The sequence below is a fragment of the Colletotrichum paranaense genome (assembly GCF_030867605.1).
Source record: "Colletotrichum paranaense strain IMI 384185 chromosome Unknown Scaffold_2.1, whole genome shotgun sequence".
Lineage (NCBI taxonomy): Eukaryota > Fungi > Ascomycota > Sordariomycetes > Glomerellales > Glomerellaceae > Colletotrichum > Colletotrichum paranaense.
Genome location: NW_026848960.1, coordinates 3,333,060 through 3,352,682, shown reverse-complemented (window position 1 = coordinate 3,352,682; position 19,623 = coordinate 3,333,060). Strand labels below are relative to the sequence as shown.

General features: G+C 54.6%; 6 protein-coding genes across 6 annotated transcripts; 3 read left to right on the top strand and 3 right to left on the bottom strand.

The window, feature by feature from the left end:
- Window positions 1-56: 56 nt before the first annotated feature.
- On the bottom strand, window positions 57-1,288 carry CPAR01_03022 (uncharacterized protein; the record flags this gene model as incomplete). Its single annotated transcript, XM_060487309.1, has 2 exons — window positions 57-527; window positions 611-1,288. 2 exons carry the CDS (start codon window positions 1,286-1,288, stop codon window positions 57-59), a joined length of 1,149 nt encoding a protein of 382 aa, XP_060354637.1.
- A 1,419-nt stretch (window positions 1,289-2,707) lies between these two features.
- CPAR01_03021 (carbon-nitrogen hydrolase) lies at window positions 2,708-5,874 on the bottom strand (the record flags this gene model as incomplete). The annotated part of the gene is made up of 12 exons (XM_060487308.1): window positions 2,708-2,835; window positions 2,909-2,956; window positions 3,017-3,260; window positions 3,415-3,542; window positions 3,776-3,789; window positions 3,843-3,865; window positions 3,932-4,407; window positions 4,473-4,545; window positions 4,605-5,114; window positions 5,189-5,581; window positions 5,651-5,728; window positions 5,821-5,874. 12 exons carry the CDS (start codon window positions 5,872-5,874, stop codon window positions 2,708-2,710), a joined length of 2,169 nt encoding a protein of 722 aa, XP_060354636.1.
- A 1,031-nt stretch (window positions 5,875-6,905) lies between these two features.
- CPAR01_03020 (Pex2/Pex12 amino terminal region) lies at window positions 6,906-8,108 on the top strand (the record flags this gene model as incomplete). The annotated part of the gene is made up of 1 exon (XM_060487307.1): window positions 6,906-8,108. One exon carries the CDS (start codon window positions 6,906-6,908, stop codon window positions 8,106-8,108), a length of 1,203 nt encoding a protein of 400 aa, XP_060354635.1.
- Window positions 8,109-9,005: 897 nt separating this feature from the next.
- CPAR01_03019 (LYAR-type C2HC zinc finger) lies at window positions 9,006-10,142 on the bottom strand (the record flags this gene model as incomplete). Its single annotated transcript, XM_060487306.1, has 1 exon — window positions 9,006-10,142. The coding sequence occupies one exon, from the start codon at window positions 10,140-10,142 to the stop codon at window positions 9,006-9,008; it is 1,137 nt and encodes a 378-aa protein (XP_060354634.1).
- A 1,400-nt stretch (window positions 10,143-11,542) lies between these two features.
- Window positions 11,543-11,755, top strand: CPAR01_03018 (uncharacterized protein; the record flags this gene model as incomplete). The annotated part of the gene is made up of 1 exon (XM_060487305.1): window positions 11,543-11,755. The coding sequence occupies one exon, from the start codon at window positions 11,543-11,545 to the stop codon at window positions 11,753-11,755; it is 213 nt and encodes a 70-aa protein (XP_060354633.1).
- Window positions 11,756-16,534: 4,779 nt separating this feature from the next.
- Window positions 16,535-18,179, top strand: CPAR01_03017 (uncharacterized protein; the record flags this gene model as incomplete). The annotated part of the gene is made up of 4 exons (XM_060487304.1): window positions 16,535-16,969; window positions 17,028-17,071; window positions 17,165-17,803; window positions 18,002-18,179. Coding segments are annotated over 4 exons (1,296 nt in total), but the record flags the coding sequence as incomplete, so codon positions are not given.
- Between the last annotated feature and the right edge of the window lie 1,444 nt (window positions 18,180-19,623).

The window sequence follows — 19,623 nt, the reverse complement described above, 5'->3', positions numbered from 1 at the left end:
CCCTAAGGAAAGCATCCCATTGCCCCTTTTCCGAAAGCCTCACAAGTTTCCACCACTTATGCGCACGCAGCAGTGGCAGCAGCAGTGGCAGTAGCAGCCGGCGCACCACCGCTGAAAGCACCAGTACCGCTAGGCATTCCACCGCTGGGCATGTCACCACTCAGTCCATCATCCGACTCGCCCTCGACCGCGACACCACCCGCCTCGGTCAACTCGAAATCGTAGCTGGTCTCGTAGGAAGCAGAGCGGTTGACGCCGATCGTGATCCAGCCGAAGAGTCCGTCGGCGACGTCATCGCCCAGGTAGGCGTAGTCGAAGAAGGGGTCCGAGTCGGCGTTGGAGCCGAGCTGGCTCGTGACGACGTGGTCGTCAGCGTTGAGGGTCACGTCGACGGTGTTGAGGGTGTAGGGGTAGAGGGACTCGACCTCGGTGATGAGGTCTTGGTCCCAGAAGAGCTGACCGATGTGGGCTGCGTGGGAGGAGGAGAGGGTGTTGTTCGGGAGGACTGTCGCGTCGAGGAAAGCGACCTGGTTTTGCGTGTGTTAGTATAAGATGCTCTCTGGTTGGGGAAAAGAGGTTAAGGATTTTGCTCTCTGGAGAGAGAACTAACCATGTGGTGATGCGTCGCGCGGCCATCATAGTGACCGGGGAACTTGGTCGTAAACTGCACCACACCATCGGCGTCCGTCTTCTGAATACCGCGAAGGAACGCCTTATCCAGGTTACTCGCGTCATTCACATCGCCGTTCATGGAACTCTGCACGCCAGAGTAGACGCCCGTAGCATTGCAGTTCCACAGATCCCAGTACAAATCCGTAATCGGCTCGCACGTCTCGACATCGATAAACTGCCCGTCGAGAACGACATCCACGCCCTCCTGGTCGTCGCGCAGGTCGGAGCGCAGGTGCTCCCCCTTTACCCAAAAGGGGCCAATCTCGCCCTCCGGGTCGAGAATGCAGGTGTGGTTGGAGCCAAAGAGGTCCGCGGACGCGGTGGAGGTGTCGATGCCGACGTGCGAGGAGGTGAGGTTGTGGCCCACGCCCGCGCTGTCGGTGGCGCGCTTGCGGATGGCGCGGTGGTAGGCGATGGCGTCGGCGCGGCGGACGAGGGCGCGGGCTTGGAGGTCGCGGTAGACCTTTGACGAGGAGCAGGCTTCGAGGCCGCGGCGGGCGAGGCCGTGGTGGGCGTGGCGGGAGGCGAGGAGTGAGGGGTGGGTTTCTTCGTGGTGGCCTGGGTGGGCGGTGCCGAGGAGGGCGGAGGTGAGGACGAGGAGGACGGCGGGATGCATTGTTCGTTGTTGTTGTCTTTGGGGGGAAAGAGTGGTGGTTTCGTTGTATAAGTGAGTGAGTGAGTAAGAGTCGTGAGACTGTGAAAGAGAGTATGGGTTTGGGAAAGATCTGTGTGATAGCTTCTCAATGCTTGGATTGCTGATGTCTCATTCTTCTCTTCTCTCGTCGAGGGTGATTCGACGATCCTTATATACTTCCATCTCGTTCAAGAGGCCTCTCTCCTTTTCCGTTGTTCCCACTTTGGCGATGCTTGCTTCTGCGTTGTTCGCCCAGTCGTCACCCGTCGTCGTCACGTACATCGTCACTACAATTCCGCTGCCGTCGAAGCAAAAGTTCATCCACTCCTCCAAAGTTGACTATGAGAACCTTGCCATGTTCCGGATGAACTCCCGCCACATAGGAAGCGAAAAAAAAAAAAAAAAACACTGCCCTTTCCTGACGTTTGCAGATCTCCATGTTTCTCCCCCCCTTTCACAGAAAAGCATACGCACATAGCTATGGTCCACATCCTAAATCGACCTCACTGACTACCTTAACTTACACACCGCAGGACATGTTCAGACGGAGCCACGACCGTGTTGGCCAATAAGCTCACATGCTTAGCCATCACAACCACGCTTTCGAAGGGAGGACGGGGAGATGGGGACGGGAACAAACGTCACCCTGCCCCTTAGAAGTCTTGGCAGGAGGGCTGGACTGTGCAAGGAATCTCGCATCGTGAGAGCGTTACCGCGTACTCGAGAGCCTATTATTCAATCCCACCGTGTATATGAAGTACATGTTGACATGGGTTCCTCCCGGAGCCACCCACCCCACCTGGAGAGAATTACCATCTCAGAACCGCTGATTGGCCTCATCGCACTTGACATGTTTGGGCAGTGATGGACTTTCCGGATCCGAAGTGAGGTAATAGTCGGATGGACAGCCGGCGCTCTGCCGGAGGCTTGTAGTCGGGAAATGTGGGGTAGACTGTGGAGGGGCGGGAAGGGGGGAGCCAGCAGCCGGCATGTGGGAGCCGTGGCCCGTAACGAACAAGCTCTACAGAGGTGGTCCGTAGGAGAGTCCAAACAACGAATAGGGAGCCTTATTACACGCGTCCTTCTGGTCATTATACTCTGTGATACAGCGTTCGGGCAATTTTGTTAGATTCGGGGTCCGACGATACCGCGGGATCCATGGAGTCTATGGGTGGTATGGACCCAGCATCTTGTTTCTAGCGCAATTCTTCTCTCTCTTAAGGAATCTGTTTCCACCTCGATCGCCGGAACGCTAGCCCTACGCTGTGGGTCGAGTGCGAGGACCCATAAGAATTACAGGGCCCCTCGTTCTCCATGCGGAACCATGCGGACTATGCCTCCATCATTCTCTACCTCAAGGCAGGGGGGCTACGGACTACGGACTACAGACTACGAATACACTTATGCCTTGGTCTTTGCCCTCCGCTTCTCAATCTTTGCAAGCTCCGCATCAATCTTTTTGAAACTCCAGCTCTTCCAGAAGGGGGGATACAAGAAGGGTCGGAGGTCGAACCTATTGTCGTCGGGTGCTATTATCGACCAGTCAGTGACTTACTAAACCGAGGGAAAAGAAAGAAACTGGGTTGCGATGTGCTGCCATACAGTAGTCATTGCAGTGAAGAGCCGGTGTAAGCGTCGTCATCTTGTGTCCTGTTCACCAAAGTTAGAACACCCTAACAGCGATCGTCTCACAAGGCAGGAACAACTCACTATTGATGGCGTAAAAGTGGAAAAACTTCTTGACCTTATCGGCTGTCTGGCTAGGCTCGTACGCGGGAGCATCATCATCGGGACCACGCTTGCGGTCGACGCTCCAGTCGTGGACAAGGCGTTGGAACATGCCGTACGGGCCCAGCTTGTTCACCTTGCGGAGGCGGCCCATGATGGTCAGCTCTTGATAGGTCATGCCCATGTCCACCTCGTCGCTCTGTACATAGGTCTCTGAGATGGGTTCCTACAATGCGATTGTGATCACGTAAGTCAGGCTGTTTGTCCCCGCAAAGTCTTTTTCTTGTCAAGACAAGGGAGGATGCTGGCGCATGAGTTGAGCCGCAGCTCTTGCGCGTTCAGCGGGCGGGGCTTGAGGGGCTATCGGGTATATCACGTACAAGCTCTGCGGTCGGGACCGCCGTTAGGAAGTCGTGGAGACACGGGATGTTGAAGTCCTTTTCGGCCCACGCGATGAAGCGTTTGAGGTCGGCTTTGTCGATGGAGCCAATCGGGTTGATATCCGCACCTAGATTTTGAGTGTCAGTCAGGCATGGAGTTAAGGTAGACTTCCTCCGATGCTGTAGAGTCGTCATGCAGTCCTTGCTCCCTTGCTAGTACTGGCAATGATACCAGGATGTAGGCAGGGAGTAGGATACCGGTACTGTTGAATAACACGCAGACGGACTAGTCCAGACTTCTCTTAGAGTGATGTGGGGTACTAGTTCCCGTGAATAGAATGTAGCGGGTATGAAAGCTTACTGGAACAATCATATCTAGAAATTAGTTAGTATGAGTCACTCCCTGTCGTCAAATTTGGATCACTGACTTGGTAAAATAGCCTCGGAGGGACTGTGGCAGTTGTTAGATGACAGCAAAGCGGAGATGGACGTGGGTATCAAAGCAAAGCAAACGCACCTCTCCGACATTTGCACTGCCCAAAACAAGCAGACCGCCACCGCCAGGTCGTCCGCGGGCCGTGGGAAGAAGCTGCCCAAACTCGTACGCGGTCACCATGCGGATTCTTGCCTGGATACACTGAAGCGTCAGATTCTCCTGGTTCGTCCCGCCCTCGACCTTGAACCTCGGCTCAAAGTTGAGCGCCGTGACGGCGAGGCTCTTTTGGGCGTTGTAGACATCGTCAATGTCGAGATTGATGTGGTAGCTGCCAATGGCTTCGGCGAGGTCCCTGGCGCGCTGACGCGTCTCGACGGAGCTCTGCGTTTTCATGCCCATGTAGATGGTTGAGAAGATTTGGTTGCAGAGAGCCTGGGGCGTCTTGGGGAGCACGTCTTCGCCGTCGTACTTTGCCAGGCGCTTGACGTCCTCGATTACCTGGGCGTTACCCTCCTCTACGGCCTTCATTACGATGCGACACATGGAGAAGACGATTGCTGTGAAAGGGGTGTCAGTGGCGACTGATTTCAGGGGTGACTGGCGAAGGGAGAGAAAGGCGTACTCGCTGTGGCGCAAGAGTCGATTCCTCCACTCAGGGGTACCAAGTAACCTGCAGTTCCGGATCTGCGGAGATACTAATAGGGGGAGTTGGGTCAGCCAGGCATATAGAAAAGGAGTACTTGGCCCAACTCACATCCCAGAGGTAGCAGCCAGCACATAGAGCAATCTCTTCCTCAACCGAGTAATACTTGGGCTTGATAGGGGGCGAAGGGGTGATCATGATATCCGCGTCCTCGTCCTCGGAGCTAAGCTCAAAAGCAGTCTGGATCCGCTGATACTTGGCATCAGATCGCGCAGCCTGGAGACCGCGAGAGATGGCCGAACGGTAGGCGCGAACTTCTTCAAGATCAACAGTGGCCGTGACGACCTCAACATCATTCAGGCTGAATTGCGACCCCTGGGCCACGACGTCTCCGTTGACCAAGATCATGGCGGAGCCGTCGTAGTACAGCCTGTCGCCGTCGCAACCCTGTTGATTGGCGTAGAGATAGACGCCGCCGCACTTGCGCGTGGCTTCCATGATGAGCTGGAGACGAGTGTCAAGCTTCTGCAGGGTGAAGTGTGAGCCGCTGGAGTTGGTGATGATCTCCACGCCGTCGAGGCTCATTGCGATGTGCGGGGCGTTGGGCGTGAAGAGCTCTTCCTGTGGGCGAGCATGTCAGCTCATTTTCCGTGGACACCGAGCCAATGAACCGTCGTGGCCTCTGATGAACTTACACAGGTCTCTGCTCCAAAGCACGTATCGGGAGTGGAAACCACGGCATCGCCAAAGATGACGTGGGTAGACCCTTGGATATCCTGGAGGATCCGGGGCAGATGGTACTCCTCCGTCTGTCTGGGATGCATCCAGGGCGTGAAGTGGCGCATCTCGCGGTAGTTACCATCGTTAGCGAGCCACATCTTGGGCCTGATCATGAGAATCTTGCCATCGAGGCAGAGCACCCGGCAGTTGAAGCGCTGGTTGCGGTGCTGCACGGGCATACCGATGTCGAGGAGGATGCCGTGACAGGTCTCGTCGAGCAGGATGCGACGAAGCATCTCGAAACAGTGCAGGTAGAGGTCCTGCTCGAGGAGGTGGTCGAGACATCCGTAGCCGCATATCTCCAGTTCCTGCGGTGGTGTTAGACTCTAGCGCATCCTTGCAATGCTGCATCGTAGTTGGAGCTTCACAATACTTACAGGACCGACACGCAAGCGAGCTCCAGCTGCCTTTGCCTTTTGAATACTCTCAACAATTCTAGCGGCATTTCCTTCCCACTATATGTGATCCCGGTCAGTATCTGCCTCCTAAACATAGATGAGGGATCTTATGAATGGCACTTCATCTATGTTAGTTGCGGAAACCTTACGTCCAGTGCCCACTGGTTCAGCGAACAAGTCGCAACAGTGATGAGATGTCCCATGTTGACCAGCTCGAGTTATCTGGACACAACGATGTGTTAGTTGTCGCCTTGAAGTTGACAAGAGACTTTGTGACGCATGATATCTTACCTTTAGTGCACCTGCACGAACTTGGCGGTAGTCAGTATAAGAGTAAATCACCGCGGGGTATGAGATGAGTCATCTAAAGGTCGGATGAATTCACTGAGCCTCTGTTTGTGGGGAAAAGCCTTCGAGAAGTTATAAAAGTGCTCACAGTCTTGTCCCTGATGTTGAAAAGACCTCAATGCCCTTCTCAACCGACTTACTCGGAGAAGTCTCGGATAGGTGGAAGCTTAGGTCGGCTGGAGACGAACATGAGCTTTGAGCGGGAAGTGTTGAACCCCTCGTGCGCTATCGGATGTTAGCACCACGGCACCGGGTACCCGGCCGCCCTAACGCCGCTTATCTATCGTGGAGTAACTTCTCTCCAGACCTTGTCACCAATACGACAACTTTGTTCTCTTGTCTCGTGCAAATTTTATGAAAACCTCAAATTATGATAAATAGTTAATCAATTGACTTGCTCAAGAAAAAGTCACCGTCAAAGTCATCTAAAGCTGTTCATACGTCTCACATGAAAGACAAGAAGAGGAAGATACGCAGGGCGGCAGGGTATCTACATCGAACCCCTGCCAGTACCCCCGGCCGTGGAACCCAAGCACTGACACTCCGGCGCCGCTGCGTTGGCTGCCACACATGCTGACCAGTGACAGACGCCGCTGACAATCGGCCGAGCTCTCCTCTCCTCCAAACCTGCCCCGGCACCCAAATCGCCTCGGCTCAAAAAACATCCCAACCACGGGCCCGGCTGTACCTAAACCTCACGACCTCACCAAGGTACTTTTACCAACTCCGCGATACCCTCAACGAGCAAACGCCTTTGCGACTCTGACCTCACCTCACTGAAAGCGCAAACGAAACCTCCCCTTCAAAACCCACGTAACACAACAATTGGATTGACAACACATCTCAACCGCGCGCACGCAGCGCAAATGCACAATACCTCTCCAAAATGACCTCCCCATCACCATCACATCCATCCTCCTCCTCCTCGCCATCGACCCTCCCCTCCTCTCCCTACCCCTACGCCTCCGCCCCAGACATCATCCGCGCTCACCAGAAAGACGCCTACTACAAAGGCCACCTCTCAAACACCCTTACCTCCCTCCACCGCCTCCTCCTCGGCGCCCGCTCCGCCCACTCGGCCACCGCCCTCCACAGGCTCCTCGCAGACACCCTCTACCTCGGCCTCACCACCCTCCCCGGGAACCGCACCCTCGGCGAGGAATACTGCGACCTCATCCAGCTCCACGTCGGCGCCGCCGATAACGACACCGACGACCCCTCCGGCGCCCTACCGACCCTAGCCCGCCGCGCATCCTACATCGCGACATCAGTCCTCCTCCCCTACATCGCAGGCCGCGCCCTCCCCACCATCCGCGCCCGCCTCCGAACCCTCCTCGAGCCGTCAACCTCTTCCAAATCCTCCTCCTCAACAAAACACAAGACACCCAGAAAAGACGCAATAAAAGCCTACCTCGCCACGAACCTCCCTTCCCTAACCTCCGCGGCGCCCATCCACGCAGCGACCCTCGCAATCTTCTACTTCACGGGCACCTACTACGAGCTCGCCAAACGCGTCCTCGGCCTCCGCTACGTCTTCACCCGCCGCGTCCCCGACTCCCCCGACCGCGCGGGCTACGAGGTCCTCGGCGTCCTCCTCGTCGCCCAGCTCGCCGTGCAATCCTACCTGCACATCCGCTCCACAATCTCCGATGCCGCGGCAGCCGCCGCAGCAGCACGCACGCGGTCCAATAGTTCCTTGCTGGACGTCTCCCTCGACGCAAACGCCTACGCCGCAAACACGGGGCTCCTCCTCACGGAAACAGGAACACCGGGCGGCAACGGCGCAGGCGGCAGCAAAGTCGACATCTCGGCCGTCACACACACGCCCGTGATCCCCTCAGCAGATGCCTCCAGCGAACCCGGCGCGCGCTTCGATTTAAGCGACGAAAAGACAATGGCCTACATCTCGGGCGCCGCGCAGCGGAAATGCACACTCTGCCTCGAGGAGCTCAAGGACCCGTCCGCCACGCAGTGCGGACACGTGTTTTGCTGGACGTGTATCGGGGACTGGGTGCGTGAGAAGCCAGAGTGTCCGCTGTGTAGACGGGAGGCTATGGTGCAGCATATTTTACCGTTGCGGATTGCTTGACTTCGAGCTGATGGGCTGCGATGTGATTGTGATGTCAGGGGTGATACGTTGTAGATATGATCATCATGTTGTAAAGTTTGGTTACATAGCACTTTCCCGGCCGACATCAATTTGATGGAGTGAGGAGGGGCGTTGTGGCATTTGTATACCTACGAAATTCTATTGATAATGGATACACAGGCTCGAGAGGGAGGGATATCTCTGACGAACAACCACAATGGTTACAACATTTTGCGATTCCCAAATTTATGTACGAAGGCAAGAAGATGAACGAAGATATAAATATATATACCAAAGAACTGATGCCACGCCAACTTCGACTCTCCCCTCTTTTCCTCTCTTCTTCTCCCCCATCATCATTAAATCTCCTTTAACACAGCCAGAGAGAAAACTAGACGAAAAGAAGAAGAAAATAACTTTCGAATTTGCCTAATCAAAGCCTCAATCATTTTGTACACGCCCAAATGGCTCGGTGAAAGGCTCGAAGACCAGCTAAGAGCACGTGGGTGTGGGTTAAACGAAGAGTGCGACGATATCGGCATTTCAGAAGAAGCGGGAATCAGATAAAGGAGACCGACGCATCGACCCGAAAAAAAGTAGAGTAATATCCGATATTTCACGGCCAAAACCCCCTTGCCTTTCTCCCTTGGCCCCGTTTCCCATCCAGGGCCATTGATGGTTTCCGATCCATCTTGTAGGTATCATGTGCCAGAGTTGCCTAGCATGGGAATATGAAACAAGAAGTAAGATAAAATAAACACGAAAAAAGTAACAAAAATGACGCTCGATAACTCCGTTGTCCTTTATGAGTTTACCCCTTGGATATCCCGTCCGAGCCGTAGAGCGGCTAACCCCTCGAGAAGAACAGCATGATTGTGTACACATCGACCATCAGATTCAGGCCTGAAAAAGTACAATCTCGCCGCGGTCGTTACGCCTCATGCGCAGCGAGCGCCAAAGCTCCTTCTCTTCCGAAAGCTTGCCAAGGCCGTCCCCGGAGGAACTGCGCTCGCGGTGAAAGCGCTTGAGGGCTTTGTTCATGCTGCAGCCGCGCTCGCTCTCGGGGCCCTTATTGATAAAAGACAGGAACAGGTCGGCGCGCGGGCGGTAGACCACCATCTGGCCCTCGTCGTCTCCGTCCTCGCCCTTCTTACTGTCGCGGGAACCGGGGCGGTACTCGATCAGCTTGGGAGCTTTCTCGCCGTCTGATCGGTGGCGGCTGGATGAGGAGTGCTTCTTGGTGGATGAGGAGACCTTGCGCTTCTTGGTCTTGGACTTGGTGCCGTTCATGTTCAAGAGACCCATGAGGTTGCTGCCAATGCCGCCCTCCTTCTTGTGCTTGGAAGACTTGGTCTTCTTGAGCGGGCTGGCCGGTGACGGATCGGCAACGTCGCCTCCGGAGTAGTCTGGCGAAGGAGGGAAAACAGGGCGCGACATCATGCGGTTCAGACCGCCGGTTAGACCAGAGTGAGCCAAGGTTGTGGGAGGTGCGTCGACCATCATTTGGTCAGTGTCGACATGGAGACGCTTGCGCTTCTTATCCTTCTTTTCGCTTCCATCCTTCCTTCTCCGTTCGTGCTTGGAAGCCGGAGTCTCGAAGCCTTGAGGAATGGCGCCAGTGCCGTACTGTACGAGGGCGCCCGGGTCCTCATCGACCATTGCTCCCTCGTCGTCCAGATAGGCCTCGGCCTCGTACTCGTAGCGCACCAGCTGTGTCTCCTCGTTCGGCTCCTTGGCACCTAGGGCAGACGCATTCGGCGTCGCTGAGGGGTCGAGAAAGTCGAAGACGTTGACGTGACCCTCGGCAGCCGAGGGAGGTGTTGGCGCTTCGGGGAGAAGGTCGGCGGGGGAGTTGGCATTGTCGCTGGCCTCGTAGGGGAAAGTTTCGAACTCGGCATCGGGAACGTCCTCAACGTATGCGTGTTGAGCCATGTCGTGCTGAGGGGCAAACGCCTGGTTGTTGTTCGTCTTGCTCTTCTTGTTGTTGTTCTTTTCCTTGTAGAGAGCACCTTGGTATTTCTGGGCCTCGCTCATACAACTCTATTCGCCGCCCGAGTCAGTGCCATGGTTCATACAAGTGACTACAATAGCCAGTGGGAGCTGATGCTACTAACCGTGTGGCTGCGATATTCAGTTCCAGGAAAGTAGACCATGCAATCGATGCAGGTGTAAGTGGCGCCTCGACAACGGTTTCTGTGGGGATCGAGCTTCTTCTTGGTCATAACATCACCACAGTTCTGCGGTGGAGGAAGAAGGAGACAGGTCAGTTATGTTGCGCAGCAAGTATTCGAGAGATTATTGGATTTTGTTGTGTTTAGAGAGGGGTGTATGGTAGGTATTGTATGGATTTGGTCTGGGAGGCGAGGGAGGGACGGGACGAGACACTGGCTATTAAAGACAGCATCCAAAGGGGAAGTGGAGGGGGGTTTGTTTCTGTAGTTGGAGGGGTGTGTGTCTGCGATGTCTTGCCATGTGTGGTAGGTGTGGTAGGTGTGGTAGGTGTGGTGTGAGGATGTGATGTCAGGCCCCCGAGTTTATAATAAGACGACATGGGGATCTTCGGAAGGGGGGGGGGGGGGGGCAGGTATGTACGGAATGAGTGTAAAGGGGGACCCTGGAAGACGGGATCATGGGGAAGGGAAATGGAAGGAAGAGAGAGATACGGAATGGGAGAAAGAGGGCGGCGACGGCTTACCTCACAAGAAAAGGACACCATGGTGAAGGGAGCAACGCTGTATGATGATGTGTTGGTCTTGCGATGGGAGTGTCTATTGGGCGCGAGGGTTGGCAGAGAACGGCTCTGACTGGGTCGCGGTTTTTGACGGAGGTGAAATGGGGGGTCGACGATATGGGAGGCGACGAGTGCGAGCGTCAGTTTCTCTTTGGTTGGCGGTTCTGGACGGTGGTGTAGGTATGTCGGTTTGTGGATTGGCAGGATGCAGAAGCAAGGACGTCGCCTTACTGGCCGGGCTGATGGGTTCGGGGGATCGTCGAGAAGTGGACTGCAATGCAAGCCGGGACGTGCCTTGTAACCAGGAGAGAGGGGACAGGGCAGAAGGAGACCAAGATGGGACTCTTTTTTCGGGAGGATTTGGGGAAGAGAGTCCAAGAGTCTGAGAGCTTTGAAAAGCGGAGTGGTGAGACTTTGGCAGTCCGTCGCGGCTGTGCGAGAAACTAGTGTAGCGGGTTTGATAGATACAGCCCGAGAGGTGGGTGTTGGTATGAGTGAGAGTGAGAGTGAGATGAGGTGCTTGGAGGCGCCACGAGGGGTCGTGAGTGTGTGTTTGTGGAGTGAGTGAGCTGGGGAATGAGAACGAGAATAGAGAGACAAATGGCGAGATGATGGGGTCTCTCAGTCTCTCGGCTTGGTCGGGGAAGTGAGTGAGCACTGAGAAGGAGACCAAAAGGTTCAAACTTCAGAGTTCAGCTTTGAGATGTCAGGGGCTCCTCTCCGTGTTGGTTTCGCGTCTCAAATACGCAGCTGTGCCGTCGATCTCCAATGTTGGAATCCCTTATTTGGAGGGGTCCAAGGGGGCGTTTGGCCGGCAGGGGTGGCAGGGGGAATGGAGGGGCGAAGTGTGGTGTTTCGCGCTTCAGGTTTGTGTTGGAAAAGTAATAAAGAGAGACCGGTGGCAGACTCGGACTGAGAGAGATGGAGAGCGTGTGAGTGTGAGTGACAGCGAGAAGGGAAAAAGTGTGACTAGGGACGGGCAGCAGGAACGCAACACAATTTTGTCTGTTCCCGAGAAGGAAGCAACTGATCCAGAAACGGTCCGTAGCAATGGAGCGGCAAGAGCGCAAGAAGCGACTAGTGACTGCAAAATTCCTGAACCTCCGCTGAGTGAGTTCAATTTGAGAAGGTTTGAGCTGAACTGGGGGCCCAGAGTTGGTTCGCGCGGGAGTGTTGTGTTGTGGTGGTTATGGGATTTTGTTTTTTTGTTTTGGCGGGCAGAGAGGATGGGCGAGCTGATGGATGGTGGCGTGCCGAATCGAGGGGCAATGGCGCAGAGACTTTTGGTCCAAAAGTTACTCAAATGGCAGATGGCGGCCGTGCTGTGAATTATTGGATTAAATGCTGAGATTACTTTGATCTCTCTATCGTCCGAACCGAAAGAAAGCTTTGCGCGCGCCGAACAGCTGGATTCTTTGGGTCTACGGATGAAGTTGGGAGAAGAAAAAAAATTATCAGGTAAGATAGAGATAAGCGTAGGTGGTTGAGAGAGAGCTGGCTGCACTGCAAATTCTACCTAACGCAAACAAAGTGGAATTGGCCGAAACTTTTCGCAGTGAACTTTTTCTTTACTTTTTTTCCCTTCTTCCTTCTCCCACCACCCTGCCCTTTCGTCCCTTTCGGATTTGGGCCCCTCCTCAGATTCTTTTGCGCGTGGGGACTTGGGGACTGGAGACTGGACTGGAGCGCATCTCTCGGAGAGACTGACGGTCTGTCAGGTTGGGCAGCTTGACATATTGTTTCTAGTCACACGCCCATCCCCTCCACCGTTGACAGGCGGTATCCCAGGGGAACCAAGGTCATTCAGCATATTCAATGGTCTCGAGTGGCCCATTGGATCCCAAACTCAGCTGATGCGCCTCTGTCATTGGCTTGGACTCTGATAGCAGATCATGTCCAGCAACCCAATCATGATCAATGAGTCCGGAACGGTGGGGGTGGTTACATCCGTCCGCCTCATTCCAGTCTTCTGCGAGACGACAGACGCTGGGCGAATCTGTATTCTGGAGGTGTTCATTGCGAACTGCTGTCCTTCACCCTAACTCCCTGATGGTGGTTGTGTAGGGCCGTAGGCACCCCATAAAGTCCCATCTCAATGCTGCGATGTCGCTGGAAAGTCCCTTCAGATTCTGCAGCCGTAGACCGCCCCCCATTTCTTCATAAGGCGAGACCAGGTGAAAATAGGAACGTGGATATGCAAAGCTAAGGGCCTACTTAGCCTGTGGGTTCACCGTATCGCCGCAAATCTACTAACAACGGGACTCTAGCTGCTTCTGCCCTGAACCTACGCAGGCACCATCACTACCTCCCTCATCTCGCAGTGACACGTAGTACGCCATGCATCGCCGTTCGGCCTTATATCGTGAACTAGGAAGTGCGCGGCTTCGCATGGGTGTGGGCTTTGAAGTATTCGTATACTGCGGTAGACATCGCCAGTAAGGGAACCTGGAACCGACATGGCGGGGCTGTTGATCTCGGGCGGTAGCGTAGTCTCGGGTCGCCAGAGATGGCCTGTCTTTCACTCTCCCCGTTCCCGCCCTGCCGCGGTTTCACGGGAGGTGATGAGAACCTTGCTTAGCAGACGACGACTCAGGGGCCGAGAAGTCCAAGAGAAGAGTTGGTGCTTCTGGCTCTGCTTCTATTCTGGGCATATTCGTAGAGTGAAGAGCTTCTGCATCTTCTTCCATGACCAGGGGTATCCAGCACGGCCATGGAAACCCCTTCAACCTGGCGTCTTGCTGCTGTTCTGACTCCTGCAGACAAGCAGCATCATGCAAGACCAGGCAAGGCCGGGGGTCGGACGAGACCAAAGTCACCAAACGACGAGTGCCCCTATCCGTCTAGAAGGCATTGGATGCTGCCGCGAATCAAAGGAGATGACGACGACAGTCCCAGAACAACGGAACGGCTGCTGCCGCCGCGTTGGGCCTTGACCTAGCATTTTCCACAGGGCCGTCACATCGCCCTCTGGTACATTGATTAGCGGGCTGCATGACGGGCCCCCAGTTGCAGTGCATCGCCAATTTGCCCAAACGAGATGCATTTTCAGCGCCCTCCAAAGCGCGCGTCTAAGTTGACGGAGGATTCAACGACCACCGCTGGTTACAAGTTGGTCAATGGAATCGGCGGCTGTGTGCTTGTAGCTTCCGCTGCTGCATGAACGACGGCTTGTGTAGGCAGTAGCTTTTCATGATCTTGCACCTTGGGGAAGCTCCGTGACTTTTGCTGGTTGTAATACGTTGTAGCGCCTGATCTTTACCAAATAAATGGATCGCTTGCCGCTTGCCGGAGATCCTTCGTCGTTGCTTTTGCTTTTCCCTTTGCGTTGGGGCGGTCTTCTGCGCACGCTACTGGCCCCCGGCGTCTCTGGGCAGTAAAGTGATGCAAGTCATTGAATCGTGGGTTCCGACGTGATCGTGGTACTGTATCCGTAGAGGGGCCGAGATGTGGATGTTGGAATGACTTGCAGAGCTTTTGCACGGCATATCTGCTTGCTCTGCATGTAATGTGAGGCGGAAAAGAATGGGAAAGCCCAGGTCTAACGCTGCAGTGGCAGAGAGCCCTTCCATTCGCCAAGAACCGTATCAAGTCGTTCCACGCCAGCACTCCGAATGGGTAGACGGTACTCAACACCAAGGGCTCATGGGGTCCGAAGCCCGCCGGAAGGACGCCAAGCTCCAACTCAAGCTCAGAGGTCAAAAGTCGAACCTTGGATGGGCCAAGACACGACCACTGATGCCCATACGTAGTCGGTATTCAGTACCCACCCGTACCTTGAGGTAGCCCAATATAAGTCGGGGGAGTCTCACCTGTCTTTCTTGATTCTGGTATGGAATCTGGGTGTCCGGTGACTGGCACATCCGGACAGCTCGGGGCCCTCAACTGCTCTGGAATGAAAAACGCGCTCCCCCGCTGTTATGAATGACAATGTGCAATGAGCTGTGGGCTGTGAATGTACAGGATGTTGGTATACGTAAGGTAGACTGACAGTGCCTAGCATGAGGTGGTGAAGGGTGGATGTTAACAGAGTCCACTTCAAGCCACGAATGCCGCCGGTCGTTTTTCATCGGGAAGCTCCCATCACCGTCGCTGCTTCCCCTTTTCTTCCCGGGCTTTACCCAATCACCGGTTCCCGCTAGGTCATCCCACGGCGCACCTGGAGGTCCGAGATTAGCAGGGCAACTTCGTCTTCACTCCAAAAAATTTATTTATACTTTCATCTTCCATAGCCCGACAGGTCACGCGTGCAAGCTACTTATGTAATGTAGGATTGCTTCCCGTCGCCAGCTAGTAGTGTACGGAGTAATAGTTCGACGCCAGAAAGCGGTGACATTCGCATTGATCGCCCCCCTGAGCTACTTTATCCTACTGTGTAAGTTCCAAGCTACCTTACAGCTACACCTCCCAAAGCTTGAAGAGGTGTAGGTAGACGGCTGTTGATGAAGCTTCATGCAGGGAGATCGAGTGGTGTTTATTGCTTCATGCTAGTCGCGTTTTACAAATAAACATAATGAAACCACACACGACCGCGAACACGTTTCCATCTCATAACCTATCAGGGAGCTCAATTCACGCTCACTTTTATGCTTCCGTCACTGCCTCTTTGACCGACCTAAGGACGGATATTAAAGCCATCATCTTCTCGGACGTAACTCAAAGTAGAAACGAATAGCGGATGTGGAAGTGACATCGGACTCGGCGCTTCGTTTCGTTTGCTAGCACCTTCGCAGTACCTATCAAGTTTGAACTACCCACCATCATTACCGATCGCATCGCATCGCATCGCATATCGTATCTCTTGACTCTCTCCCCATTCTCACATTGATTACCTCCGCCACTGAGCTCCATCCGGCAAGCCTTTGGCAAGTTGCAACTTGCGACCCTTGTTTGCCGTGCACCTCCGAAAGCAGCCCTGCGGCCTACCACCAAATCAGGTCACCTGCGGCATCAACAAGCCTCAGGAGACCCGCCGCAACTTCTTAGCCCCCTCCTGCCCCCAATATCATCCCACGATTCACCACCAAAGACTGGACACGACGGGGATTCCACAGAACAGCGGCATTGAACCGTCCGCAGCCACATCTCTTCAGTAGACAGCCATCGGCCATCCATCCCGGCCGCACGGCTGCCAGATCCCGCCCCAGCACAACTCCCTCCTGACCTGCATCATGCGGCCTTGCTAAAGACAAACCGCACCACCATCACGACTACGGATACCACCACCTCCAATCCTACCTCTCGCGTCGTCGATGCCATCCTCCACAGCACAGCTGGATATCGACCTTCCTGCGCATATACAGTACCTTAATCGCCTCCACGCACACACACACCTAGAGGCCAGCGACACCTCACAAACGACACTTTTGTGGATACTGACACATTTGACCATTCGACGAATACACAAATCAGCTCTCCGATCCTCGCTTTCGTTCCGGCTAGCAACCTCTTTTTCTCTATCCCCCAGCCAGGGTTCACCACCAAACACCCACCACCTCCGCTTCGTGCACGACCCCTTGTTCGTTCGTCCGTCCGTCCATCCTGCCCACACCTCAGTTGTCCAGAAAGAGAGCCCCGGACGGTCCCAGTACCAGGTCCAGGTCCGTAGTCGCCTCATGCCAACAATCGACTACGCCTAACACGCATTCGGTACCTGCTACACTCTAGTCTGCCTACCGAGGTACCTATGCCCCGCTAGCATCGGCCTCCACCGCCTTCGCGACCAAGGGCCAAGGCAAGGCTACTCCGCTCTCTCCTGGACTCTGCACCGCTTCTCTCTCTTCGCTTCGGGCCTTACCTTCCCCATCAAACAGGCCCATTCCTTTCTGAGGACTCGCCGAACGGTCCAGCAGCAAATACGAATATAATCTTTCCTCCGCCTTTTTCCCTCTCGCCTTGCTCGCGACTCTTTCGAGCAATGTCCTCTTCCAATTCAGCATCGCCGTCCTCCAACAGTTACCTCGAGCAGACGGCGTCTATGCTCAGTACTGTTGGCGCGTACATGCGGCTACCAGCCATAGCCTCGACGGTATGGCCATTCCCGCCTCCTCGTCCTACGGGCTACCCATCTTCTCACACCGATATTTTAACCTTCCTGTCTGCAACCCCTCCTCTTGGGCCTGAGCCCGAGGTCGTGCCTCGATTGCCTCGCCTCGCTAGTGCTGCATGCTAACTCGTCTTCTCTTACCTAGGGTATCGCAGCTGTCTTGACTAGCCTCCTCTACTTCAAGCAAAAGTAGGTCCCTCCACCCCCAAATGTCCATGTGACGCTTCCTCATCCCACCCTCAGCGAACCGACCGACTGACTGATTGTGCTGTGCCGCTCCAGAGCTCTCATCTACCCCTCGCATATGCCCGCAAACTCTCGAACCGATGTCCCAAGACCCTCACAGTATGGCATCAAGGATTTCGAAGAACTCGTCATCCCCACAAACGATGGCGAGAAGCTGTCGGCTTTCTACATCCGCGGCCCGCGCGATGGGAAGAACTCCAATGTCACCATCCTGATGTTCCATGGTAACGCGGGTAACATTGGCCACCGCTTGCCAATCGCCCGCATGCTTATCAACTTTATCGGCTGCAACGTTTTCATGCTCGAGTACCGCGGCTACGGCCTATCAACAGGAGAACCTGACGAATCCGGCCTCTTCCTAGACGCGCAAACCGCCCTCAACTACCTCCGATCTCGCGCAGAGACGAGCAACCATAAGCTGATTGTTTACGGACAGAGCTTGGGCGGCGCTGTCAGCATCAAGCTGGTGTCGAAGAACCAGAAGGATGGGGATATTGCTGGCCTGATCTTGGAGAACACCTTCCTCTCCATGCGCAAGCTTATCCCTTCTGTGTTGCCACCAGCAAAGTACTTGACGCTTCTCTGCCACCAAGTCTGGCCAAGCGAATCAATCATCTCTAGCATCACATCCGTGCCGATCCTGTTTCTCTCTGGTCTCCAGGACGAAATCGTACCGTAAGTGTCATGCAACCCTTTCTTCCTGCTTCTTCTCCTACACCATATGATGATCGCAAGTCACCACCCACAAAATATGAGTCCTTCGGGACGCTTGATTTGAATTTTTACGACATAGAGTCTGATATTGGTTTTCTCTACACCGGCTTTTTTCGCGTGTCTCACATGTTGCCTCTTGTAGACTAACACATGTCTTAGACCCCGTCACATGCGCCAACTTTACGAACTCTCTGCCGCGCCCTCTAAAATTTGGAAGCCCTTGCCCGCAGGCGACCACAACTCGAGTGTTTTGGAAGAGGGTTACTTCGAAGCCATCTCGGACTTTCTTGGCAATGTCGCCGGCGTGACAAGCAAGGAGGAGAAGCAGCGCCTCTAGAAGGACCACTTGCTAACCGAGAAACGGTTCCAACAGCACGTGGCTCACATACTGGAGGCAGAGGCGGACCGCCAGTCCGTCTTCACTGGCGTGTCTCGCCGGCTCCACTGCAGGAGTCCATCCATGAAGGATAATGAGTTGATGTAATGCCCACCCCTTTATCGCGACCTGTGAAGGTGTCGATCACCTGGATACACTGCGGCAGCAAAAAGAAGGCATGGAACGGAGAAAACAGTACGTGGCGGCGGGTGATCTTCCTCTCTCAACACACCTTTTTTGGTCCTTCAAAGAATGATACCCCCCGCTCCCCATGACGGACCGGGATGCGACAGCATATCTTAGACGCAACATAAACATAATGAAGCAATGAGTACGAGCAGCCATGCAAAACCAGTCAAAATGTGAGATGTGAAGTGAGGCGCCGGTGACATGCTGACCTGAACGGGGTATGGCCATGTCTCTCACCGTTAACAGGGGCTTGAGAACAAGGGATACCAGGCGATGTAATTACTGTTCAGCAGACAACCTTGGTCCCCATGAGCAGCAGTGGGCTCTATCTACACAGTACAATGACAGGCCTTGAACTTCATTCCGTCCCATCTCCTTCCTGTCAATCTGCCGTCAGGCATCTGACAATCAATACTCAAAACTGGTTCGCCGCGGAAGTGGGCGCGTCGATCTGGCGGAATGATGCTCAACGGCAGGAGATTATCACGATCGTCCGGAGCCGGGGTCAACCTTGCCCCCCGTCCATCCGCACCGGACAAGTACGGAGTAGATGGCCAGTCCCAAGCGGGGATATGCCCATGGCACCTTTTCCTGCCGGCGACGAGCCAGACTTCGTTGGAATTTGGGGGCAACATACGGGGACAGGATAGGACGTACCCGGGTTGGGGATGCTTGGGGTTCCGGGGCCGGGCTTGTTCGTCTATCCCGTTTTCCCCGTCGCTCGCGTATGGAGCTTGTGGGTTTTATGCACGTGTTTCTCTGACGTGGCAGAGAGCTGGACGGTTGGCGCTTGCTCTTTACTTTAATGTGAGGGATGTGAGATGTCGCGGGGGTCATGGGGGAAAGGGAATGAAGGAGAGAAGGGATCTTTCTTGGCTTGTCACGATGGACGAATGCAGAGAAGGGGAGGGGATGCTCAGTTGTTGTAAATGGTGATAACCGCATCACGCCCTGCTCTGATATCACGATGCTCTTCATTTTGATGGCATATCTTTCCGCTTGAGTTCTGATGTTCAATTTTCTGTATTTCATATATTTCTTTTAAATAATGCTATATCATCCTGTTGTTGGGACCTCCCATCCCATCCGTCTATACTTCGTAACAAATCTTGGCCTTTCCGTCAAAACTTCCCCGTTGTGTAGATACATCGCCAACACCACAAAGGAGGTGTGGAGAAGCAAGGCGAGCAACGCTGCAAGCTCCGCCACGCCAGGG